Source organism: Peromyscus californicus, unplaced genomic scaffold, assembly GCF_007827085.1.
Source record: "Peromyscus californicus insignis strain IS unplaced genomic scaffold, ASM782708v3 Scaffold_11__1_contigs__length_118956290, whole genome shotgun sequence".
In the NCBI taxonomy this organism is placed as follows: domain Eukaryota; kingdom Metazoa; phylum Chordata; class Mammalia; order Rodentia; family Cricetidae; genus Peromyscus; species Peromyscus californicus.
Window position 1 is genome coordinate 62,776,565 of NW_026294402.1, and position 27,224 is coordinate 62,803,788.

General features: G+C 40.8%; 1 protein-coding gene across 4 annotated transcripts in view; it reads left to right on the top strand.

Moving 5' to 3' along the window:
• Vps13c (vacuolar protein sorting 13 homolog C) overlaps positions 1-27,224 on the top strand; it is a 158,229-nt gene that overhangs the window by 38,248 nt on the left and 92,757 nt on the right. For all 4 annotated transcript variants that reach the window (XM_052713287.1, XM_052713296.1, XM_052713302.1 and 1 more), the window contains 16 exons: positions 766-846; positions 1,617-1,674; positions 3,714-3,841; positions 5,683-5,789; positions 6,967-7,138; positions 9,180-9,242; positions 12,476-12,602; positions 13,148-13,242; positions 16,401-16,543; positions 17,412-17,604; positions 18,890-19,004; positions 19,544-19,680; positions 20,606-20,729; positions 22,160-22,277; positions 25,470-25,599; positions 26,578-26,656. In XM_052713287.1, coding sequence (XP_052569247.1) covers positions 766-846; positions 1,617-1,674; positions 3,714-3,841; positions 5,683-5,789; positions 6,967-7,138; positions 9,180-9,242; positions 12,476-12,602; positions 13,148-13,242; positions 16,401-16,543; positions 17,412-17,604; positions 18,890-19,004; positions 19,544-19,680; positions 20,606-20,729; positions 22,160-22,277; positions 25,470-25,599; positions 26,578-26,656 — 1,870 coding nt within the window. The remainder of the gene's footprint in view (positions 1-765; positions 847-1,616; positions 1,675-3,713; positions 3,842-5,682; positions 5,790-6,966; positions 7,139-9,179; positions 9,243-12,475; positions 12,603-13,147; positions 13,243-16,400; positions 16,544-17,411; positions 17,605-18,889; positions 19,005-19,543; positions 19,681-20,605; positions 20,730-22,159; positions 22,278-25,469; positions 25,600-26,577; positions 26,657-27,224) is intronic.

Below are 27,224 nucleotides of genomic sequence, written 5' to 3' on the forward strand. Positions count from 1 at the left end.
AGGTCATTAGGGAAAATTGTGTTCAATATGAGTGACTAAGTGAGACCTAAATGCCCTAGATTTAAAGTACTTGCTTTGTCTTTAGAGTTTGTTAATAAAGATGGGTCAGGGGTGGAAAAAGTCCAGGATCTAGTTTGGATTAAGTTTTTGCCACGTGACTTTCTGTGATCACTTGTCTGCTCTGAAGTTTAGGTTCTTCATCCTTCAAGTGAAGGATCTGGAGACAAGCAGCATCCCCAAATGGTATTTTATGAAAGACTAGGTAATTGAGGTGTAGGATGTAGAAAGAATAATTTGTGGATATCCAGGCAAGAGAACTGGTTAAGCTCCACCCCATGCATAACTGAGCATGTGTGTGCTCTGTGTTTAACTGCAGGACTTCTCAGTGCTTGCCATGACTCATAAGCCTGGTGGTATCAGCCAGTCTGTAGCTTTCCCTGCCTTATTGACCATGGACTCCTCTCCCGCAGTCCTCCTCAGGGCAGCCATTGATAACTGCTGGAGGAAGCTTGTATTTTCTTATTTAGCAAAACAGTCTGTTATGTGCTCAATTCTCGCTGTTTGGTAATTGAATAAATGTGAATCTCCTGAAAATGTGTTCCCAGAAACACAGTTTAACATATGCTAAACTTAAGCAGTCCTATGTATTTGCCCCCTTCATTTTCCTTAGAAGTTCAGAATTTCAGTGAGCATGAGGGCAGTTGTTGAATGCTGATGGACAATTTCAGGGTGCTTTGCCTGACCACCTTCATTTTTCCTGCACAGCTTGTGAAACTGGACAGTCTCAGTGCCTATTGGAATGTTGGCTGCAGCATGTCTTACCGTGGATCAAGGGAACACATCTTGGTAATTTCAGTTTCTACCTTAAAGTGCTAACTACACACCAAAAGTATGTTTGAAAGGGAGGTCCTTCGTGAGGACAGGCTGTCAGTTATTTGTTGAACTGACTGGCCTATCACTAAATCATAAGTGTGAACAAACTTTTGAACTCCCATCTGTCTCTGTAGGAAAGTGTGAGTCTGAAGATCTTTTTGAAACCGTTCCCTGGACAGTGACGGGGAGACCATTGCAGTGTCCTCTGTGGTGGTTCATGCTCATTTTGGTGGCTTTCTTAATGTGCTGTTTCCTGTGAGGAGTTGTGTGAATATGCCACCTGTCAGACCCGGAGCATGTTGTGTCTTACAAGTGTTGAAATAGCTATGATGATGATTTCCTACGTGGTCGATGGGCGACTCAGTGTTTCAGTGTCCTGAGCCAGTGTCTTATTTCTTCAATTAGAGGAGAGGGGCAAAATTACCATATTTTTGAACTGAATAAACTTTAAGTCTCCAGAAACATTCGAACAGAGACTCCAGCCTTTGACCAGGACTTTGTGGATATTTATCTGTCTGTGGGTGGTTTTCATAGAGAAGAGCATATTTATGCTCCTAGATATTTAGGCCTTTGTATCTCTATTGTAAGGAGAAACACCTCTAAATTTATGCTCTATATTTTTCTTATGGACTAGTTGTTACAAAGAGAGCAGTGAAGGTACTGATGTGAGAACCATTCTTTTTAAACAGTTTTTGTATGTGTGGCTAAGTGTGTATTTCTCTTTCATTCTCAAATCTCTTTAGGATCAACTGAAGCGTGAAATTCTTACAAGTAGAAACATCCCCCCAAACTATCAGTACAGTGAGTACCAGGGAGATTTGATTTACAGAGGAGACATGGAGGTCAATGTTGTCACAAATGTTTCTAAACCAAGTTACTCTCACCAACAGAATGTTAATTTTATGGTATTTGGCTATCCAACGTGTATACAGCTCCTTAGGACTAGACTGCAACCATACAGTACTGGAGGATGGTGGAGGAGGGCGGAGGAGCTGTGGCCACTCCTGCAGCCAGCCTCCTCTGACCTCAGTGTGTCCTCCTGTCTGTGGTCTTTTTTTCTGTGGTTTGGGCTCCTCCCCTTCCCCTTCTCTCCCCTCAGTCTTCCTCCCTTGCTTCCTCCTTTTCTCTTGTTTTCTTTCCTCTCTCCCTTTTGGAGTCTTTGGGTTTGTGGTATTCAGGTCACCTCTAGCAGTGTAAGCCAATCACACTGGATATTTTAAAAAGTGAACTTTGTACAGTTTTTTGGGCAGTTTCTCCTTTATTTTTCAGACAGGGCTGCCTGCTTTTTTACTTACTGCATCTGCTTCTCCGTTTCAGTTTCATCCGAGAAGCTGTTAGCTTGTTTTTATTCAGTGAACTTTGTAATTCTTCGGAATTGGCCTTCACTTCCACGTCTGTTTCCTTCCATATTTCAGTTGTCCTGGTTCTCTGTGGTTTTCTTCCTGTCCCTTGTAGCTCATTACCACTAGATTATGGCACTTTCTGTTATGTTCATACGTCTGAACATTTTCAGGTGTTCCCAGCTTGTAAAAAATTTCCGTTTCATTGAGAGAATGTACAACTTACTTCTCTGACATTCATGAATAATATGTCAGTTAAAATGTTATACAATCTAATGAAAATTACAGATACCATAAAGCAATACATCTATATGACTTTGGTACTGTTTATAGTCATCATCCCTAGGAAACCTTTTGTTTTTACTATCACTCAACCTCAAGAGTATTTTTAGTTTTTCTTAAGATTGTCTGTGTATGATCAATTTGAAAACAGTATACTGTAATTTGTTTCCTAGGATGATTTTATTTATGTTTCTGTTTCTAAATTTTGTCAATGATTAAGACAGAAATTAGATTTTTGCTTCTCTCCTTGTTTTAATATTTTAAATGAACAGTACATTATTAACTCACAGAGAAACCCAGCTGTAGACAGGAACTGTCTGTGTTCCACATACTCCTTACCTGGAAGCACTGACTCCAATTAACTCTAGGGAGATTGGGTTTAGCCTGCGAGCTTCCTAATTTGTTTCACACAGTTAAGTGGATCCTTGTGTATATCTCCCTCTTCTCTCTTCTCTCTCCCTGTATATCTGTCTCTGTCTCTGTCTCTCTCCGTTTCTGTCTCTCTTTAAATTGAAAATGGATTTTTTCATACAATATATTCTGATCACTGTTTTTCCCACCTCCTCCCTTCCCAGATCCTCTCTGTATCCTCATCCATCCAACTCCACACCTTCTTCCTCTCTCTTTAGAAATCAGGCAAATACAAAAACAACAAACAAAGAAAAAGCATGAGAAAACACACACACATGCAGAGACACAGGCATACACAGAAAAGCCAGAAAAACACAGAAACGGAAACCATAATATGTAAACAAAACTCTAGTAAGGTTAAAAAAATGCCCAGACAAAGCATAATAAGACAAAAAAAAAAAAAAAACTCCAAAAATACCACTGCGTTAGTTTTGTGTTGGCTGTCTATTGCTGGGCATGGGCCAGTCCTGAAGTATGTTTGTATACCCAGTGAGACTCCCTTGGAGAAACTAAGTTTCCTTCGTGAAGTTGTCAGATGGAGACAGCTTCTTGGTTAGGGATGGGAAATCATGCCTACTTCCCCCTCTCGGTGCTGGGACCCCCTCTGGCTTGGACCCGTGCAGGCCCAGAGCATGCTGCCACTGTCTCTGTGGGTTCACATGCCTTGCACACTTCCTGATGGTTATTTTCTTACATATACATGGCATTTACTTTTCACTTTCAAAGTGTGATAGTCTCATAATTATTCCTAGTTGTTCATAGTTAAGAGCGTGTAATCATACCTTCTGTCTTCCCATGTGATGTCAGTTTTCCAGCCAATATCAGCCTCTGCAAAACTCTACATGAATCCCTGTGCAGAATCAGAGTTCAAAACACCCAAACTTGATGGGAACATCGAAGTACAAAATATTGCCATCGAGCTGACGAAGCCTCAGGTAAGGTTCCCTTGGATACCTCTGGCTTTAATCAGCTTTGAATCCTGATTTTCAGTTGTCCTTGTCCTGGTCATTCTCTATGGTCTGGTGGTCCTTTTGTTTCATTCTGTTGACATTTGATGCAAAAAAGAGTGGGTTGTGGGGGACTTAAAAGAGAAATTTCAGACAGTTTCTATTAATCTGACCTTTTTCACAAATGATACTTGATCTTATTAAACTGTAGTGGATGATATTTCCTTTTAATTCATAATTATAGGAGAATTTTAGTGTGTTTTTCTACTCATTTTCTCTTCTCATCTTTTAGACTTGTGTGTGTATGTGTGTGTGTGTGTGTGTGTGTGTGTGTGTGTGTGTGTGTGGTGTGCACCCATGGGTATGGGTTTGGAGGACAACTTGAAAGAGTCAGTTATCTCCCTCCACCTGGTAGGTCTGGGAGTTGAACTCATGTTGGCAGGCTGGGCACAAGCCTTTCCTCCCTGAGCATCTTGCCAGCTACCTTTTTAGGTTTTTTTTAAACTTTATTTATTTATTTCTATTTATATGTAGTGTGTGAGCCTCTGAATATATGGGCTTTCAGGAGACTAAGGAGATGAGGTGAGAGTGTTGGGTTCTTTGAAACCGGAGCTCTTGGGGGTTGTGAGCTGCCATGTGGGTGCTGGAATTAAACTCAGGTCCTCTGTAAGAGCAGCCCCTGCTCCTAACCGCTGACTCATCTCTCCAACCCCATTGCCTCAGTTTTTAATAGCAGACACTTAAGTACCATTCCTTTAATTTTTAAGCAACTGTCTTTCCTGTGTTTGTTTTCTGAGTTTGGCTATAGGCTTGGAGGCTTTGGATAGCAGCCCTGGAGACCTGACTTGAGAGGACGAGGAGTGTTGATATCTGGGCGTTTAGTTTAATGCTGTCTAATAAACAGAATGTAAATGGCCTTTGTCACTTTAGCTTTTCCAGTAGCTACATTACCAAACGGGAAAATAATTAATTTTCATCTGTTTATTCTTGGTAGTCCAGAACTCATTATATAGCTCAGGATGCTCCTATCTCAGCTTTCTGAGTGCTAGGGTTATAGATGTGTACCACCATGTCTAGCTTAAACACAAACCTGAATAATCTGTTTTACTTAATGTTTCTATAATTTTATTTCATCACATTGTGAATATAAACTGTAACTAGAATTTTGTATCCTTTCTCCCTAATGTCTTTGAAATCTGGGATGTAGTTTATTGTTGAAGTTTAGGCTAGACACATTTCTCAAGTAATCCTTGGGTAGAATTGTATTGAGGAAAATTAAAAGGAAACTAGACCTTATTCTGCTTGAGCCTGGTATCATTCTCACCCATTTCTTGTGTGTTTCTCTTCATTTGAACTGTTTGTCAGGCTTCCACAGCACAAAGTTGTACTGGTAGTAAATTGAGTGCTTAGAGAGCTTCATCTTGCTTATGCATCAGTTTTTGGAGCAGATTGAGAGTCAAAAATGAGGCAAAAAATTGGCAAAAATGAGGGTCTAGATGAAAAGCAGACAGGTTTAGAAACACAAATACAATCAATACTTGGAGACACACCATTTCACTATTGTATTTATTTCCCATTTTAGAATATCTGAAAAAAAGAAGTCTATTATTGGTCATGTGACATTTTGAATACCAGCACAGTTGTCTTTTATAGAAGAACTTAAAATATTGTACTTTAATTTCTAATTGATAATCTCAAGTTTAATCAGGTGTAGTTGGTATATTATTGAATTATCAGAGATTTTGGGGTTCTCAAGAAAAAGAGAGTCAGATCTAATTTTTATTTGCATGTTCACTGGAACAAACCTCACTTTGTTCTTGTCTCAATAGTACTTAAGTATGATTGACTTTTTGGAGTCACTGGATTATATGGTTAGAAATGGACCGTATAGGAAGTACAAACCTTGCTTACCACTTCACACCAATTGTCGGCAATGGTAAGTTAGAATTTGTTCTTTTAATTTAAAAATTATTCTCTCTCTCTCTCTCTCTCTCTCTCTCTCTCTCTCTCTCTCTCTCTCTCTCCTCCTCTCCTCTCTCTCTCTCTCTCTCTGTGTGCATGTGTTGTAGATGTGAAGATGCGCTTGCCTGTGTGACTGTTTGGAGACTGGAGGTTGATGCTGATACCTTTCTCAAGTGCTTCTCTCTGTTCTCAATCCCTATTTTTTGGGACATAGTCTCTCCCTGAATCCGGAACTCTCCCATTTCAGCTCTGCTGGCTGCCCAGCAAGCCCCTGAGCTCTGCCTTTTTGTTCCATTCCCCTTCTCCCCAGCACTGGGACTGTAGGTGTGCACCAGCGAACCCAACTTTTACATGCATTCTGGGCTTGCACACTCGGGTTCTGTACTTGATTATCCAGCACAGGGACCACTGAGTTATCGCCTTACCTCTTGTTCTTTTATTTTATGAGAAATGAATAATTATATAGTCTGGGCATTCAGAGTTAGGAAGCCTTTAAGGTCTAGTTGTCTAGACTCTTCCAAAACAATAAGAAAAGAGAGATTTTTTCTGTCTGTGTTGCTGATGATTTTTTTTTCCCCTCACAAATGCCTTGTTGTATATTCTGCTTTTGGATTCCCAAAGTTTTGTCTTCACATTCAAGACTTTGAGCATGTTTTAAAAAGTCTTGTCAGTCATCCATATGGACTCAAGATTACAATCAGTAGAACACAGCCTACAGGCATGTTTCACTTAACAGTGGAGGTCTATTATGTGACATGCTTTTCATGGTTGTATGGGCATCATGCAGTGTGAGCTTAGATAGCTGTGACATCACAAGATAATACAATTGTCGGAAGCCATTGTGCTGTATGTGGTCTGCCATTTAGCATGAAGTTGCTGTCCAGCACGTGACTGTACTGTTCTCCACATGTATCCTTTTGTGCTTTTGTGGGTTTGCTTTGGCATATCCTCTTCCTGGAGTGTTTCTTCGCTTACTCTGTATAGGTCAGAGATTTGTACTGGGGGCTTGCAGTGTTACTGTTGGAGGTATTGGAAGAAGGCGAAGAAGAAAACAAACAAACAAAAAATCAACAATGTGGTGTCTCTGAAATGTCAAAACTATTTTCTTACACCCGTAAATTCATGTGTACATTAACAACATTTGACTTTAGGTGGAAATATGCAATTGATTCTGTTCTTGAAGTTCATATAAGAAGATATACTCAGATGTGGTCATGGAGTAATATAAAAAAACACAGGCAGTTACTCAAGAGTTACAAAATTGCCTACAAAAGCAAGTTAACACAAACAAAAGTCTCAGAAGAACTACAGAAACAAATTCAGGTATGTTCTGAATGTTAGTATTGCTGTATGTCTGATCACCCTTTAATATTCTCTGTTTGTTTGTTTATTCAAGACAGGGTCTCACTCCATAGCCCTGGCTGGCCTGGAACTCACTTTGTAGACCAGGCTGAGATCTGCCTGCCTCTGCCTTCTGAGTGCTGGGATTAAAGGCATGAGCCACCACACCTAGCTCTTTTAATATTCTTATGTATACAGTTTGAATTAGAATATAATTCGACAAAGAACAGACTCAGGGCTTTGAGAAAAATTACATGAGAAAATAGAGTATTACTTATTTTTTCTTTTCTTCCTTTTTATTAACCAACAGTCCCTTTTCCCTAGCATAGTGTCACATATAGTAAAACTGCTAGAGACTATTTGGGAAAATGGGTTTGGTTTTTCTAATACTGTTTAGAAAATGGACATCAGACTCATTTAAATGTCCATTTGTTAGATCTTGTTTTGTTGATAAAAATCCCTGTATTTAAACAGTAGTGGTCTCTCCCTCTTAGAGCTTAAAGAATTATTTAGAAACAAAATGAAACAAAAACTCTTTCTTCCTGAGAAAGGCTTGGGGTCTTTCTCGCGCCCTGAATACAGAACTTGCTTGCTAGCATCTGGTGGCTGTGGCTGCCATTGGGTCACGGTGTCCAGGATGTGAGACCCGACTGGACTCTTGTACTTAGGAACCATGGCAGTCACCAGTGTGAGACATCAGGAAGAGCGTAGGTGTGGAGGCGAAGATCGGGACCCAGGCGCTTGGTGCTTACCAGATGTTCTGGTCACAGACACAGGTTCCTCAGCTCCTGAAGTTGAACATTTCTCCTCAGGAATAAAGTGAAAACTACGTCTGTCTCACAGTCCTAAGAGATGTATAAACAACGTTCATGAATGACCTGAGATACGGGTCATCCAGTAAATGTTAGAGTCCCGGTTTCTCCTTTAGTTTATGTGGTGACTCAAGTAATACATTGAGTTTATATCTCTCCCCCCTTTTTTGTAATGATATAGTGGCTATAAAATAATACAGAATAGGGGAGAGTAAGGAGTAAGGATCACACACGAGCACACACACACAAACACACACATGCACAAATACCTAAAACGAGTCTCCTTTTTGGATTCTTTTTCAAATTTTATGCCTTTAAAACTATGTATATATGCATGTCTGTGTGTGGGTTTGTACACGCAAGTACAAAGTACAAGGAGGCAAGAAAGGGGGCATCGGATGCCCTGGAGCTGGAGTTAGAGGTGGTTGTGAGCTGCCAGAGTTGGGTGCTGGGAACCGGACTCCAGTCCTCTGCAGGGGATTCAGGGCTGTTTTCTAGCTACCTCTTCAGCCCTACATCTCCCTTTCTTTTCTTTCCTAAACCTTTTTTGTTTGTTTGTTTTGTTTTTAAAGACAGGGTTTCTCTGTGTAGTTTTGGTGCCTGTCCTGGATCTCACTCTGTAGACCATGCTGGCCTCAAACTCACAGAGAGCTGCCCGGCTCTACCTCCTGAGTGCTAGAATTAAAGGCATGTGCCACCGCTGCCCGACCTTCTAAACCTTTTAAAAGGTGTATCTATTTTATTTATGTGTGTGAGTGTTCTGCCTGCATGTATGTCTGTGCACCATGTATGTGGCAGGTGCCCGTGGAGGTCAGAAAGGGCATTGGGGCTCCTGTTGCAGATGGTCGTGAGCCTCCATGGGGGTTCCGGGAACTGAACTTGGGTCCTTTGTTAGAGAAGCCAGTGAGGTCTTGACCTCTGAGCTGTCTCTTCAGCCCCAGCTCAGCTCCCATCGTAAACATTCTTGTTTTTATGTGCAATCATTTACAATGTCCTACAGAAAAAAACTTTATTTTCAAACTATTTAGTAGTGATTCCATTTTTTTAAGTAAAACTTTCCTTTCTCTTACTATGAAAATTAAAATAATTGAAAGCCTGCTGTACATTTTAGCTCGTGTTTTCCTTAGGCTACCACCAGTGTTCAGGCCTGGGTGAGTCCATCATTCAGAGAGTATGGCTTTTACCTAATCATTATTTCTCTTGTTTTGCAGGACTTGGAGAAGAGTCTAGATGTGTTTAACATAATTTTAGTGAGACAACAAGCACAAGTTGAGGTAATCATTTTTTATGATTTTAACTGACTTTATTCTTTCTTAATCATGTTTCTGTCATTACTTTAGACTCAGGATGGACAAATCTTCATTTCATGGGAAGTTGCTGAGGTTTACCCGAACGAGAATAGAGATTAATTCCCTATTGCTTCATTTAGTCTCTCGAGAAAACTAACTGGAAAAAAGCCACTAACATGCGAAGGAAGAGCTTTCAAACTGTGTAATCTAAAGTTTGTAAAAAAGTAAATCTAAGTTCTCCATCATTCCAGCAACTCGAAACTTTGCAGTTTACATTCTGCATTAGGCCCGTGGTTTTCCTTCTGACTTAACATACTTAAGCATTTTTTCCTATTTCCTGTCCTCTTCCTTCTTATCTCTTCCCTTCTGCTATCTTTCTCTTATTTTCCAAAATCAGAACCAATTTGTCGATAATGTTTTTATCCTGCCTGTCCACCAGGACGTTGTGTACCTGTTCTTCTGTGTCATTTCTCTTCCTTTTCAGTGATTAAAGGTGAATTTCAGATTAAATAGAGCTTATAGAACCATTAGAAAACGTAGATCAGCAGGAGAAAGGCTGTGCTCTCGTTCCCTCACGTGTTGTCTGGAATGCTGAGCTACTGCCCATAGCTGCCTGCCTTTCCTTTTAAGTCCTTCCTAGAGCTCTCAAAGGCGTACCACCCCTGTTCTGTGATGCTGGGGATTGAGCCATGCTGTATCATTCAGCTGTCTGTCCAGTCCATACTCATTTTAAAGTGTGACTAAAGCACATGTACTTATTCATTTATCTAGCAAAAACTTAACTAATTTCTGTCATTCTAGATTATGGTTAAGTGTGTGGACTTGAAGGTCAGATGGTCCCAGTTGTATAGGCTTTTGATTTTGTGACCTGAGGCTAGCTGTTTAATCTCTTTGTGCTTTGGTTTTCTCATTTATAATGGGACCTGTGTCCCGTGCTTATTATGGGGGTATGTGATAATTCATTTAAAACACTTGGGCTGTTATGGGCCCGGCCCTCAGGAATGACTAAGTAAGTGATTCTTTTCTCCTTCTTCTTTGTCATTTGTATTAGCATATGGGAGTGAGCAAAACAAAGAAATCCCTTCCAGTGGGAGAGAAGGATAATAAACATACAGTTAAACATAAACATAGAATGCTGGGGCTAGACCATGATGATAATTGGGGTTGCAGTTTTAAGCAGGAGGCCAGAGACATCTTCACTCAGAAAGGGAGATTGGACTGATGACCGAAGGAGGATGAGGGAGATGCCAGGGAGTTGTCCAAGGGCAGAGCTGAACCAGCAGGGGAGAGTACATGGTCCCAGTTTAAAGGATTTGGGCTGGGAGCTCATCGGGCTCCTTCAGGGGATGCTGTAATGGAGTGGGAGAGGGCGGTGGCAGCCATTGTGATGTACAGGAAGTGGCAGAGTGTAGTGGAAGTGGTGCTGCTGGGAACCGGGACATCACCATCTTGTGTAGGGTCTTCTTAGAAGCAGCTGTGGGTTTGGGCTTTTATTCTGGCTTGGCAAGTCTTTAATATTGCTTTCGAGAAACAGGATGTTGTAACTGGGCATGCTTTAGAACTCATCCTAGCTGCTTGCAAACAGCTGTAGGAGAGAGGATGAGGGTACAAACAGGGAGGCCAGTTGGTATTGAACCGATTGGGGATGGGACATGCTGGAGATTGGTTACAGTGGAATAGATACAGTGTGCCAGAGTCTAGATGTTTTGAAGGCAGAAGCCATATTACCCGATACAGGTTAGATATGAGAGTTAGAAAGCTTTGGGTTACTTTGGTATAGACAGTTGAAAGTGTAGATCTGTCATCAGATGAGATGGGGAAGACTGGGTTGGAACCGCTTGGGTGCAGTGTGAGAAGATCACATCAGATGCAGGAATGTGAACTCAGAGCTCAGAAGAGAAGTCTGTGCTGTGCGTATCAGTTCAGGATGTGGTAGACCAGTGAGATGGAATAAAATCACCTAAGGAAGTAGAGGGGAGTTGCAGAGATTGAAAGTCTTCTGTTGTCATGCTCAGAGAGATGGGAAATGACTCAGAGGTGACCAGGGGGTGGTGCGGAGTTGAAGGAGGGAGCTGTGTCAACACAGCTCTAAATCCAGGCAGAAAAGGGCTGCCAGGAGAGTGACCTGACCACCTGTGACTACCTGTGACAGATACCCCTGAGTGACCACTGAGCTTCAAACCCGACCTGTTACATATATGGAATGCTTTCAAATAATCTTCCTTTCTTCTTTCCTTTTTGGATGACTGACTGTCTCTGTCTGTCTTTCTTGCTCATTCTGTCTGTACACAAACACTATGCAAATGTCTATATAAAATGTATATAATACAAACACTGTGTAGTATATATGCACATATATGTTGATGCTAGAATGAAAATACCCTGTTTAATACATCTTGATATCTTTTCCTATTTCTCTCTTCACTCTTGAATGCTTGCACTCATGGGTGACATAAGACAAACACTGAACATTTTTCCCCCACTTAGCCTTATATTCACTCATCAAACCTCCTCCTTCATTATAGAACTTAACTTTTTCTTTTGACTTTTCTTTCATATTGTTTTTACTTTTTATTATGGGGTACTTAAGTATGTTAATGATTCGCTATCCATTGAAGAGTCTTTTGAAAGTGAATTGGCAGATTGTTAAAATCAGGGAATGAGAAGGTAGAGTCTAAATCATTTACCCCTTTTCTGGTATTGAAAGATGGCCTAAGAGAAGGATCAGTAGGAAGCGCATTAGGATTTATTTCAGGCCAGAGGTGAGATGGGATTTGAGGACTGTTTCTGTCACTGTCTCTTTCCTGCCGTGAACTAGTTAGCAAACCAGTAATTGTGTAAATTCTGAAATGCGCTTTTTATATTACTCCATCATGGGTGCAGAAACGTCTTCCTTTAAAGAATCCTTTTCATTTTATAAACCTGTTCTTCTAGTGTCTCCTTAGACACCTGTACATTACAGTACATAGGGAAATTTGTGGAGTCCTTAGCTATAGCTAAACAGCGTGTCTTCCCCCAAATTCTATCAGTAGGTGCAGGAAGTAGTTTATCTGTCTGTAGACCACACTATCCAGGCCATACTGTGAGCATCATTTCAGAAAGAATTGGCCTCCTCTCCTGTCTTACTCTATTGAAGCATTAAACAAAATTGACCATGGTTATACTTAACAGTGAAAAGAGTATTTCTTCTGAATGAATCTTTAATTTTTATTTTTCAGGTCATTCATTCTGGGCAGAAGTTAAGGAAAAAGTCTACTGAGGCAGGCGAGAAACGTGGCTGGTTTAGTGGGTTTTGGGGAAAGAAAGAGTCTAAGAAGAAAGATGAAGACTCATTGATCCCTGAAAGTAAGTCTCAGGGCAGGCAATCATCATTCACTGACAAGGAACAGCCATGCAGATTCTGTTTCACACGCCCAGCAGAGGAACACGTGAACACATGGGACAGGCTATGGAATTGATTTGTTTTTCTACCTGAAGTAGAACTTGAAAGTTCTTTAAAAATGACTTGTGAGAAATTTAACGTGTTCATGCTTAGAGGTCTCAGTGTTCTGTATTCCTTTTTGTGAACTTTTAGATGGGTTTTAATGACAAGGTAAGTTTTGAAATTTTCAGCAAATTTAAAAACGTGTATATCTGAGAACTGAGTTTCCTTAGCGGTGAGTGTCTTTTTGTAGTTTCTTAATATAAACAGTCAAATACAGGGTGGTTTGTTTGTTTGTTTTTTAAATGAACCAAAGTAGAGTGTTAGAAGGAATTAGGTGGCTGATTTTGCTTTAGCATTTGTGTCTTTGGACTTTTTTTTCCCAACATAATATTTTTATTGATTATTATTTAAAAATGTCTTTAAAACCGAAGCCATTCATTTCCTAAATGACCGTCTTGTCTCGTAGCCATTGATGATCTCATGACTCCGGAGGAGAAAGACAAGCTCTTCACTGCCATTGGCTACAGTGAGAGTACCTACAACTTGGCTTTGCCCAAGCAGGTAGGTGTCGGGTGCCTTCACAAGTGTCTTGATTCACTTGCTGGGTTATCTTGAGTTAGTCTAACTTGGTGATGCTCTAAGTAGCTGCTGAAAATGTGTTGTCCTTAGTTTGGTTGTCTCATGCTGTTCTGGAGCCTTCCCAGTCAAAAGTCCTCAACTGTAGGTCTGCTTGATTTAGTGAGTAGAGGAAGAGCCTGGTGAAAGTCCTTGTTAAGAGCATGCAGTTGAATCTTTAAGGCGTTTTTCTTGTGAAGTTTAGTGCATAGCAAGAGTGAACAGATCAAAAACATCCTGCGTATTTGACAGGTTGAACAGTCACTGGCTACTGGGATTGCCAGTGTCAAGGTTTGCAATATTGCAGCCATCCTAGAATCCCCACACCTCCCCCATCTCTTCTGCAGATATAACCAGTGTCAAGGTTTGCAATATTGCACACATCCTAGAATCCCCACACCTCCCCCATCTCTTCCCCAGATATAACCAGTGTCAGTGTTTGCAATATTGCAGCCATCCTAGAATCCCCACACCTCCCCCATCTCTTCCCCAGATATAACCAGTGTCAAGGTTTGCAATATTGCAGCCATCCCCGACCTTGACCAGATGTCCTCCGTGTGCTAATTCCCTGCCGGTATCCACCCTCCTGAATGCTTTAGGGAAGTTCCTTGTTTGTGTATCCTGCATATTGGGCATTAACAGCTTAGATGCAAGAATGTAGAACATTCAGTAGCAAACTTCTGCCCTCCGGGGATCCGCCATTGTGCTGTAAGCCTGTATTTAAGGTTTCCTCCCTCTTTCAATAAACGGCATTCGCCATTCGGCATTCTGCTGAGGCGAATGACCCACTGTCTCTTGTCTCTATTTTTTAATCCACAGCCCCTCGCTCGGACATGGTGAATGGGTGGTGGTAGTGCAGGTGTTATCACTACAATCCTAGAATCCCCACACCTCCCCCATCTCTTCCCCAGATATAACCAGTGTCAAGGTTTGCCATATTGCAGCCATCCTAGAATCCCCACACCTCCCCCATCTCTTCCCCAGATATAACCAGTGTCAAGGTTGCCAATATTGCAGCCATCCTAGAATCCCCACATCTCCCCCATCTCTTCCCCAGATATAACCAGCATCCTGATCTGTACCACGGTCACTTCTTACCTTTCCATGGGTGTTTTGCTATGGACACCGTGATTTGTTCTGCGTATTTTTTCGTCTTTCTGTAAAGGGAAGCACAGAGCATGTTTTCTCTTGTCTGCCACTGTCCTTGGAGCCATCTCTGCCGTTGCACCTAATGTATTTTATTCATTTTCATTGCTGTGCAGGAGTCTATCATTTGAAAATAATAGCAGGACTTACTTATTAGTGCTTTTGCTGAAAAGCATCTGGGTTGTCTTTATTTTTAGTTCACTCGCCCCCCCCCCCTTTTTTTAAACTGTGTGTTTTCATCCCACTGAGTAAATACCTAGGAGTGAAATTGTTGGGTCATAGGGTAGATGTGTGTATAACTTGAAACAAGAAGTTCCCACACATCACTCATTGTGATGGCCGTTCTTCGCATGTTTACTTTGAGCCATTCTAAGGGGATGGCTGCAAGCCCACTGTATTTTTAATTTCTATTTTTCCTGATAATGATGTTGAGCATGTTTCCGTGGTTTGTTGGCCATCCTCTGTGATCATTTGTAAGTGCCCACTTTAAGTGAGGTGAGGAGGTCTGTCCTCCCACTGCTGACTGTGGGACTCTTTGTGGGTTTATTTACAGGTCTTGTGTCTTGTGCTTTCGGGAAAACATGCTGCTGTGGTACCGTTAGAGATTATGTTGACTGCAGAGATGATTTTGGGGAGATGGAAAGTGTCATGAGTTGCATCTTGGGTCCCCTCATTGCTCTGTCTCCGACATTGCCTTTATTTCCCTTCTCTTGAGTGATGGCTGCTGTTTTCTTCCCTCTAGTGAAGCTCTGTTTGTAATTAGTTTCCTCAATTTTTGTTTTTTTCTGAAAATAACTATTATTTTCCCATGTGTCTTAAGGATACTCCCCCCACCTTTGTGTTTAAGATTCTAGGTTGTTGATTCCTTTTTAAAAAGAGTTTGAGTCCATGATTCTGTTGCTGTTTGGCTTACACTGTTTGTCAGTACATTCAGCTGTGAGCTGTACTGTATCCATGTGACATTTATGTTCATTCATTTTCTTTGTATGTTGTTTTAATCAATGAAGGGCATTTTTATTTACTTAAATTTTTCATAGTACAATTTTCTAATTTTCCTGTATTCTTGAGAATTTCGTATAGGAATGCAATGAAATATGATCAAATCCATCTCTAGTTCCCTCTTCCACCTCCCCCATATCCCCAGATGTCCCCCTCCCAACTATTACTGTTTTCTTCCTCCACCCCCCCCCCATTGTTGTCTGACAACTCACTAAGCCCACTTAATGTTGCTCATGTCAGATACAGGGCCATCGAGTGGAGAAATCTCGGTTTTTAACTCTTTCGGTTTTCAGCATTTACTGTGGTATAAATTTACACTTGCTCTTATTCACGTAGTTTGACTGTCAAAGGTCTCACCAGCGTGAGCAGTTTCTGCCACAATGCTTCCTCACAATGTGAGCCATGCCCTTGTAGTGTCTTCTGTCCCCTTTTCAGCTCTCTGCGTTTCAGTCTTTCCGCTCTTCATTTGGAGAGTTTCCTCTGATTCCCTTTAGCTGTGTGTTCCTGGGTCTCGACCACACCAGGCGATTGTGTTTCCTCAGTGCTGCTGCTTTGTGCGAGACTCACTTCATAGACTGTCTTCATGCTCTTAAAAGTTCACACGCTCTGAGGGGAAGCATGTCCTCAAATTCTTTTCCTCAGCTAGAAGATTGGTTACGTGCTAAGTTTGCTTAAGTGGAAGCTTCTCAGTGGAGATTTTCTTCCTAAAAGGATGGTCACTGTTTCTTTAAAACTAAGCAAGTGTGCTTGGATCATTTGTAAGTGTGCTGTCTGTCTGTCCAAGTAGCCTGGCATTGAGTGTTCTAGTCTTGTTCAGTTATGGAGAGTAGGTAGAATATGTAGGTGCTGGAACCCGTAGGTTTTGTTGAGTCGTTTGATGATTCGACATATTTAAGATGAAACCATGAAAGTCAGAATTCATTCACATGATAACCATTTTCATTCATTCCTCTGTTTAGTATGTGGCCCATATACTGACCCTGAAGTTGGTGAGCACCTCTATTATAATAAGAGAAAACAAGAATGTTCCAGAAATCCTGAGAATTCAGATAATTGGCTTGGGTACCCAGGTATCCCAGCGACCAGGAGCACAAGCACTTAAGTAAGTTTTTAAGAAGTTAACTTCATTTTCATTTACATTTAGGATTTTAGGCTCCAAATGTATATTTGGTTTTTCGAGACAGGGCTTCTCTCAGTAGCCCTGGCTGTCCTGGACCTCAATCTGTAGACCAGGCTGGCCTCAAACTCAGAGAGATTCACCTGCCTCTGCCTCCCATATATTAGGATTAAAGACACGCGCCACCACTGCCTAGCTCAATTATGTAATCTTACGCAGCATGAAAGAAGATTTGTTTATGTTTTATGGTGAATGGTATAAGTCACTGTTCTGTCTTTCCTCCTTACCTCTGCAAGTGTTTGTCGGGCAGTGTTTTATTAGAGTGTGTGCACACAGCAGCCCTTCAGTGTGTAGTACATTTCTGTTTTCAGGACTTTTACATTGCATTTGGTAAGAGTATCTACAAAAAATTAGTTTAAGACCATTTAACACATTAGACAACTTACCGTGGAGCATGGTGTGAAATGCCCACAGGTAGACTGCACGGCTCAGTTGTGGGCAAGAGTAACTGAGACAGTAGGAGGTGGAGGCAGCTGGGTGGGAAGGATGCCAGGAGAAGCAGGAGGAGGGTGTGGGAGTGGCGTGGACACAGGTTGGTGGTATTATCTGTGTTTAAACACCGTGACCAGATGTGTGCCATGTGCTGGGGTTGACTAAAGTGGGTTTTCCTGTGGATGGTAAAGAGCTAGTAAGACAGTGACTGACAGCAGCAGAGGCAGGTTTTGTAGGTAAATGAAAGCCAGCCTAGGAAGATGAGCTGTGACTTTGGGCATAGGGATGGTTCTCAAAGGAATTTTCAAAGGAATAGCTATCACTTCATCTCTTACATGCTTGCTTTTTCCTTATTGGATAGGATAGAAGCAAAATTAGAACATTGGTACGTCACAGGCTTGCGACAACAAGACATTGTGCCATCACTGGTGGCTTCCATTGGTGACACTTCATCGTCCTTGCTTGAAATTGAGTTTGAAACCAACCCTGAGAACAGTCCTGCTGACCAGACTCTGATCGTTCAGTCCCAGCCTGTGGAGGTCATCTATGACGCTGTAAGTGTAGGCAGAAGTGACTTCTTTTTTTTTTTTTTTTTTTTGGAGACAGGGTTTCTCTGTGTAGTTTTGGTGCCTTTCCTGGAGCTCGCGCTGTAGCCCAGGCTGGCCTCGAACTCACAGAGATCCGTCTGCCTCTGCCTCCCGAGTGCTGGGATTAAAGGCGTGCGCCGCCACTGCCCGGCAGGAGTGACTTCTTAAAGCTGTTGGGGAGTTGGCTTAATACGTAAGTGCACTTGATGTGCAAACACGAGGCTCTGAGTTCGAATTCTCAGCATTCAAGTAAAACACCGGCATGGGCATGCATGTGCCTGTAACCCAGCACTGTGGGAGGTGGGCAGGAGGTTGCTGGGACTTGTTGGCTGCCAGCCTAGCTCCGTGTTCAGTGAGAAGCCCAGACTCAAGGGAAGAAGGCAGGGAGTGACAGAACAGGATGGCATGTTCTCCTCTGGCCTCTGCACATGTGCGTGGGTGCATTCATCTGCACACGCACGTGATTATATATTACATACACATACACCATATACACACACAAAAATTTAAAAAAGGTTTTTTTGGGTGTTGAAAGGATGGCTCAGTGGATAAAGGCACTTTATCCTGATGACCTGAGTTCAATTGCTGGAACCCATGTAAGGGCAGCAGAGGAAAACTGACTCCACAGAACTGTCCTCTTACCCCCCTCCATTTGCTATGATATGCGTGTGTGTGCCTGTGCACAAGCACTCACACACAGATGAAAAGATTTTATATTGTAGTGGAACACACACGACAAGATTTACCATCTTACACATTTGTGGTAAGATCGTGGTTCAGGTTGTTTAGCACATTCACAACTGTACTAAGTTGCTGTACAGCTGATCTCCAGAACGTTCTTCATCCTATAAAATCTCTGATATTTGTATATTCAGGTTTTATATGTAGGTAAGAGTGAACAACTTTCCCCTTGCTTCTCCTCCAAATGTCAGAGCATGGCAGAATCCAAGTACAGTGTTGAGTGATAGATTTACTTTAACTGGAGGCTGAAACCAGAGGTCATGTCCTTTGCTAGTACCACATGCCGCTTAGACCTCTTGCCACTGCCGTGAAATGTACAGGTTTTCCTCTCTCCAGTGAGCTCACTAGGCTCTGCCATGCTCACAGTTGTCTCTCCCTCCTGAAGGGAATGCAGAGAGTATCTTTGGATTCCTTAGTTCAAAGCCTGAGCTATTTATAATTGAGGTAAATCCTTTAGATTTATAACATAGATTTGACATCTAACCTGTTGTGTTTAAAAATTCTTTTACAGAAAACTATCAATGCTGTAGTTGAATTCTTTCAGTCAAATAAGGGGTTGGATCTTGAGCAAATTACATCAGCCACATTGATGAAGCTGGAAGAAATCAAGGAGAGAACAGCTACAGGTGACATTTTTAGTGTGTCTCTCTGCACCCCCTAAACTTGAAACATGTCTATTGCAATGGAAACATTGTGTTTAAAGTAGTTGAGGTTGTCTTATTTCTGTTTTAAAGTTGGGCTTTGTTCTATGGCTAACTCAGGCTTGTATAAGTTGTTAGACTGCCCAGGAAAGAGAGTAATGGAGGGACAGATGCATCTGTCTGCCTGACACCCAAGATCCTGTGCCTTCGAATGATCTTGAGGTGACCCTCCCTCTCCTTCCTCCAAACCATTCACCATGCTGTGCATGCCTGGTTTAACGGATGCAGCAGACTATTTCATCAGGCTGCCTAGACAAATACTAGTTACCTAGGATATGCTGTATTATGTATATACGCTATGGGACAACTCAATGCAGTGTTTACTTCACACGATGAACTGAGAATCTACTTTTTGACAGAACCGACACTAATACCTTTCAAGTTAAATTCTTAGTCTTTGTGGTAATGGTATCACCATGTAGTTCAACTTGACCATATCATTTTTTTTCCTGGCCTTCTTTTAGGACTTACACATATTATTGAGACTCGGAAAACCCTCGATTTAAGGATCAATCTAAAGCCTTCTTATCTAATAATTCCACAGACAGGTTTTCACCATGAAAAGTCAAATCTTCTCATTTTAGATTTTGGTACTTTTCAGGTAGGTGTATATGTACTTTTTTCTTTTTATCTTTGACAAGTTTGCTAACTGTATGTCTGATATCTTGCTGTTTTTAAGTTCACTTAAATTAAGCCTAGACTTATTTCACACATATTATATGGCTACCTAAACAAAGAAATGTCATTAGAAATTCCTGTAATGGCAATAATTTGGAACTGAGGACTGGATGGATGATTTTTCTGTTTTCCTACCTAATAGAGGAGAAATTATCTTAGTTTTCATGGTTTATAGAGTTTAATTTTACAGTGTCATTTTTTGGGCCATATATTTGAAGGAAATTATCTCTAAATGTGTGTAATATATATCATTTATGTCATATATACACATACAATATGTTAATTATGTATCTATATATCATAAACGTATACTTCATTGCTCTAAGCAACTAGAGTGGGGTTTTGGATTTTCATCTTGTTGAATCTAAGCATTTGGCAAAAGGTCACAGTTAAACTGAGTTGAGCCTTGATTCCATCTGGGAAGGGGAAAAGGAAGTAGGTTGGAGCTGGTCCTAATGGCTTCTTTCATGGTAGTGTCGAGAAGGTGAGGAGTTCAAGGTGGGCTGTAGGAGAGCCGAGCCATAGTTGGCAGTACCTACCTCTTAGGAGTCAGACAGAGGAAGGAACTTTCCTTCTGGACAGGACATTTGATGCAGACAGCTGTGTAATTGGCTCAGTGAGTACAAATGTGCTCAGCATCTCTTATTCAAGCATAACAGACATGTGGTGAGGTAATGTACTCCTAACGAACTGCTTACAAATCACCAGGAAATTAGGCAGAATATGAGCTCATTAAGGAAGTCTCCTGTCTTTAGTTAGAAGTTTTGAAATTTGACCAAAGTGTGTTATATGTATACTTTTACGTTATATAAGAAAATTCAGGTTTTTTTTTCTTCACTCCACTTTAGCTCAACAGTAAAGACCAAGGTACACAGAAGACAACTAATTCATCTCTGGAAGAAATAATAGACAAGGCATATGACAAGTTTGATGTGGAAATAAAGAGTGTACAGTTGCTCTTTGCAAAAGCAGGTCAGCCACTGCTCAGCTCTTAGGGCGGTCAGATTAGCTCCAGTAGCTGTGGGGGTGTACATGCATGCATTATTAGGCTTGGCAGTGTGTGTGCATGGGTCTGTCTGCTCCTGGGTATCAGTCCCAGCCACTGTCCTGTACACTTTTCCTGCTGCTCACTTCAGTAGGAGTGGCCCAGTGCAGGATGTCACAGTTATAACAGACTATTAGTCCTAGGGTAATCTTCAGTTTGTGCATGGCCTTTGTCTGTAGCATGACTGAGTTGTCAGAACACAGAAGAAGTTACAGTTGGTTCACACTCTTCTGTTCTAATGTTTTCAGATGTTTCTGTGTTCTCCATGCTGCCTTTATTTGAAAATATGTACGGTTTTAGTCCAGTCTTTATTTTTGCAATGTTATAAGTACTTTTATAAGTATCTGAGAAACATATATTGAAAGAATACTACATCTAAAAAAAATGCTATGGTAAACTTCATTGATCCAAAAATCCTAAATGTGAGCTATTCCAAAATCTGAAACATTTTGAATGCTGATATGATGCCACAAGTAAAAATCCTGAATGTAATCTCAGATATGGGCTGCACTTAAAGCACACATGCCCTGCAGATGCCAAATGGCCCTTGAGCTACATGTAGGATGTGTCTGTAACATAGGTGGACTTTGTGGTTAAACTTAGGTCCCATTCCCAGGATATCTCACTATGTATACAAACGTAGTCTCATTTCTGAAATTTAAGATATCTTCTCTGCTCTCCCATGTTTTCACTACAGATACTCATCCTGTAGATACACTCCTAAAACTTAAAAATAGTTTATGTTCTCACAGCTTTGGTGTTTTCTGTTGCTTATGTACAGCTTTTTGGTCCGCCATATTCCTTTAGTTACTAGAAGAAGTGGGTGTTGATTAAATATCTTTGAGCATGTCCTTTTGTGGAAAGTCACCTGAGGATGTAATCTCTGCATGCAGAGGCCATGCTCTACCCTGCATAGTGAGCTCTTTTAACATTAAGATAACATATCTACTTGGTGCCTGTCAGGAACCTCAGAGGCTCTGAAAGGAGAGTGTTTACACAGACCATCAACACTGCTTTCCCCTTTGCATGTCCTTACAAATAAGTATTTGAACAATGAGCTCTTCAGTCCCTGTCGTGGATAAAGTTTTGCATGGGACTATGTTAGCCATGTGGGAAATCTGTCTTTAGAATCTTCTTTTTGGAAAAATAGTGGTTATTACACATGCAGTCTTTTTTGATATATTTTCTTTTGTCTTCTACCAATCTGTGTTAAAATACAGATGATTTAACTTGTATGCTGAAGGAAGTAAAAATTGTTCATTAAATTTGTTAAGTATTTTCTAGCAATGTTATATTTTGCACAGAATATCTAATGATTTTAAAAAGTTATTTAATATTTAAATTTTTATTTTTAAAGAGGAAAACTGGAAAAAGTGTAGATTCCAACATCCATCAACTATGCACATATTGCAACCCATGGATATTCATGTTGAGTTGGCCAAGGCAATGGTGGAGAAGGATGTTAGAATGGCCAGGTATGTATGAGTCTTTTGTATTAGAAATCAACAAGGGTGCTACATCTATATTAGCTACTGAAGTTTAAGGAAACAGAGATGGATATATGTGGGAGAGGAAATAACAGTGATTATTCTGTCTTACAGCACAAATACATTTTAAAAAAATACTTATTTGTATAGTATGTTGTTCTGGCTAGTTTTATGTCAACTTGACACAAGCCAGAGTCATCTTAGAGGAGGGACCTTTGTAGGCAGAAGTTTCTGTGTTTGTCCAGCAACTCCCAAATACCTGGCAGTCATTTCCCAAATAATTGACTCAGAGGTTTAATATTACTTATAAATGCTTGGCCAGTAGCTCAGGCTTGTTACTAACTAGCTCTTACACATAAATTAACCCATATTTCTTATCTATGTTTAGCCACATGGCTTGGTACCTTTTCTCAGGGCGGCGTTCTCATCTTGCTTCCCTGGCTGCTAGCTGACGACTCCTGACTCCACCCTGCCTCTTCCCAGAATTCTCCTAGTCTTCTTCCTATACTTCCTGCCTGGCTACTGGCCAGTCAGCATCTTATTAAATCAGAGTGACAAATCTCAAGAGTATAATCTCACAGCATTTCCCCTTTTTCGTCTAATTAAAAAGGAAGGTTTTAACCTTAATATAGTAAAACTATATAAAACAAAAACAATTATTAAGTAAGAATTACAGTAACAATATCTAATCCATTTGCATTTGGCAAAATTAAAGAAAATACTTAATTATCTATCTTTGTGAGTCTAAAGTTTTATATTTAATTTATTTTCTATTATAACTAAGAAAAACTAACGAAATATCACCACAAGCCTTAATTGAGAGAATGTCTCCATAAGATTGGCCTGTAGGCAAGCCTGTAGGGTATTTTCTTAGTGATTGGTGGGAAAGGGCCCAGCCCATTATGGATGGGACCACCTCTGGGCAGATGGTCTTAGGTTCTACAAGAAAGCAAGCTGAGCAAGCCAGGGGGAAACAAGCCAGTAAGCAGCACTCTTCATGGCCTCTGCATCAGCTCCTGCCTCCAGGTTCCTGCCCTGCTTGAGTTCCTGTCCTGACTTCCTTTGATGATCAACAGTGAAATGGAAGTGTAAACCAAATAGACCCTTTCCTCCCCAAGTTGCTTTTGATTGTGTTGTTTGATCACAGCAATAGTAACCCTGACTAAGCCATATGTTGTCTCTCTTACTTCAGAATTCATATTTAGATTTTTATATTCTATACAAATTGGTTATCTGAGCCGGGCAGTGGTGGTGCACGCCTTTAATCCCAGCACTCGGGAGGCAGAGGCAGGCAGATCTCTGTGAGTTCGAGGCCAGCCTGGTCTCCAAAGCGAGTTCCAGAAAAGGCGCAAAGCTACACAGAGAAACCCTGTCTTGAAAAACCAAAAAAAAAAAAAAAATTATCTGAGATTCTGAATGTATGAAAGTCAAGATTTAATATCAATGAAATAAAAATCTCAAAGGAAGTTAGTTTTTGTTTTTGTTTTTTTGTTCTTTTATTTTTTGTCATGAAACCACATACAATCCCAAGAAAAGTCTAAGGGAATAAAAAGTAGAAAGTAGATTTTGAGTTTAGTATATGATCATGAAACAGAGTCTTTCTAAAACCAAATTTTGTGGTTGTAACATACATAATGTCTGCATGAGGTCATCATTGCAATTGAGATAACATATTCCTCATCTATGGAAGGTTCCTTGAGCCCTGCCTTCCCTTTTTCCTGTTCCTACTTCTTTCCTTGGAAAATATTGGTCTGTTCCCTGATATGAATATTTGATAGACTTTTCTAGAATTTCCCATGAACGAAACCATAGAATTTTAACTTCGTTTGGCTTCTTCCAATCTGATTAAGATTCCTCATGTAGTTACTTAAATGTTCTGTCAGGAGATCCTTCCAAAGCTTAACGTGTTCTAGGCCTACAGTTTTCTTTTAGAGAGGATTTAAAACTCGTGGAAGCTGTTTTGGATGATCTTTTCTCTGGTTGAAGTGTTCTAGGTAAGCATTGCATGTGTTGAATTTGATCAGCTTGGCTGTTGAGTTGTGAAACGTGCTCACAGTCTTTGTTACCTTCTAATGCGTTCGGAACAAACTGTGGACGTTTGCTTTCTGGCTCTGGTACAAGCAGTTAGTGCCTTTGTTTCTCTTCGTTCCTCATCACTCATACTGGAGGGTTAGCAGTTTTCTTCTGAAAGAGCCAGCTTTGGGGTTCAATTATTTCTCTATTTTGTTTCTATTCTTAAATCTTTATGACTTCCACTCGACATTTATCACTTTTTTTTTTCCTGCGCACTTGTCTGCGTTTCATTCTAATTTCCTAGAAGGAGGCCATTCGTTAGAGACCATTTTTTTTCCCCTAATAGTGACAATTTGTACTAAGAATTTTACTTAAAACCTGTTGCAATGAATGCCAGCCAGTAACCCTTTTAAGAATTAGGGATCTGCAGGCTTGTTCACAGCTTAGCCAGGCAGCTGGAGAGTCAGCTGAACAAGCTTGTGAGCAGCCTGTGGTCAGGACACTAGGAGACAGACACGAGGCAGCCACATAGTGTAAGGAAAGATGATATAACAACTGCCAGAGCAGGCTGGACACTCAACAGCAAAACAGATGACCTCAGGGAGCTTACATTTTAACCCGAAGGGACAGGAAATAAGCGCACATGTCACATGTGTGACAGATAAACAGAGCAGGGCAAGACAAGGTGATAGATAGAGAGCGATGGGGCAGACACTCTGGAATAAGTAGAAAGAAGTCTTAGATGCCGGGAAATAAAATACATAATGTGGTTTTGGTTTTTAATAGTAGAGAATTGTGTTCAAAAGGACTTTTGTAATGCATTACTTAACTTTAGGCTATGTGTGTTAGTTTACCCTCCTAATCATAGCACCTAGGAGGCAGAGAGTCTGTGAGTTGAGGCCAGTCTGATCTGCACAGCAAGTTCCAGGCTAGCTGGGCCTATATAGTGAAACCCTGTTTTTAAAAAAGTTCTTTTAAAAAGGTTTACTGCTTAAGGAAGATAGATGTAGATGGTCTGGAAAACTGACTTACAGTGAACTTCTGTTCTCTAAGTGTGCATCTAAGTATGATGGATTCAAACATGGCTGGCCAGCCATTGACCTCACCACGCCATTTCCTGCCTGTTCGCTTCCCCTCCCTGAGACCTCACTCATATTGTATTTTTAGATTTAAAGTGTCAGGAGGACTGCCTTTGATGCATGTGAGGATTTCTGACCAGAAGATAAAAGATGCGCTGTGTTTGATTAATAGTATACCCTTGCCCCAGAAGTCATCCACACAGTCTCCAGAGAGACAGGTGAGTAAGTGATTGTAGTAGAAATGCCAAGGTGATTTCAGAAAACCACACCTTCAGAGTGGTGGTGGTAGTTTAAGGACAGGCTTTCTAACCAGAAAGATCAAAGATGCAGAAATGGGGCCTGCACAGAGACAGGGGAATCTCTGCTTTCAAGGCCAGCCTGGGCTACATAGCAAGTCTCAGGCCCGCTAGGGCTACCCCGTGAGACTCTGCCTCTAAAGAAGTAAACAAACGTAAAAAACAACAGAAGTGAAAGGAAAAGGTGGTTCACATGTATAAAATATACCTTATATAAAACTAGGAATATGGGACTGGAGAGATGGCTCAGTGGTTAAGAGCATTGGCTGCTCTTCCAGAGGACCTGAGTTCAATTCCTAGCACCCACATGGTGGCTCACAACCATCTGTAATAGGATCTGATGCCCTCTTCTGGCGTCAGGCATATATGCAGAGCACTCATACATAAAAAAAAAATATATAAATAAATAAAACTAGGAATATAAGTCTTTAAAATAAGCTTGCAAATAAAATACCAACTTGAAACTGTTCTTTTTTGGTGAGTCTTAAATGTTCTGGGTCACTTTAATTGGAGTCATCTTTATAGCTTGAAATAAATGTTGGATTTCTACTGACTTAGAAAAGAAGTTTGAGAAAGTTAGCTGACGATGATGCCATTATCGAGGGCCCTGTGATAAATTGGACTTTCATATTGTTACCCACAGCAACTAAATGATACACAAAGACTTACTTACTTGATTTGCGCATAATTTTATCTTTATAAATTTTAATCCTTTGTAAATTCCAGCTGACTCTTATTTGATTGACTTAGTTTCTTGAAAATCTGACTGTGATGTGTGTACATATCTTCCCATCTTCCTCTGTCCCCTGTTGCTTTTTGATAATATAGAAAGACCTCATCTGTAGTATTTAATCCTTCCTTTCAGCGTGTATTAAAAAAAACTTTTGTGTTCTTTGTTAGGTAGCCTCGATTCCAGTTCTTTCAGGTGGGACGAAAGGTCTTCTTGGCACTTCCCTGTTGCTAGATGGAATGGAATCAGGTGAAGACTGGGAAATACTGTTTCTCTGTGACGCTAACCTACACACAGTTTTGTAGTGAGAGTGTTTTCAGAAAGCAGGGGGTCCTGAAAGCACCATTCTAGCCGTGCTGCCAACCAACGCTCATGTCTCATTGTTGGATAAATGAAGAAGAGGTTTTGTTGTTTTTTTAAGGGAGGGTGATGGAGTTGACAGTGTTTTCCAAATATTTAAATACGTTGTTGTATTTCTCTGTGATACTTTTCTCTAACCAGGGCTAAGTGATGTCTTACAATTTCAAATTAGAATATAGAATGTGGCCTGGAGAGATGGCTCAGTGGTTAAGAGCACTGGCTGCTCTTCCAAAGGTCCTGAGTTCAATTCCCAGCAACCACATGGTAGCTCACAACCATCTGTAATGAGATCTGGCGCCCTCTTCTGGCCTGCAGGGACACATGCAGGCAGAACACTGTACATAATAAATAAATAAATCTTAAAAAAAAAAAAGAATATAGAATGTAAACTTCATAGAGACAAGGTCATATCTAACAAGGTCAAGGCCTGGCCCCTCTGGTTTCCAATGTGGTGGTC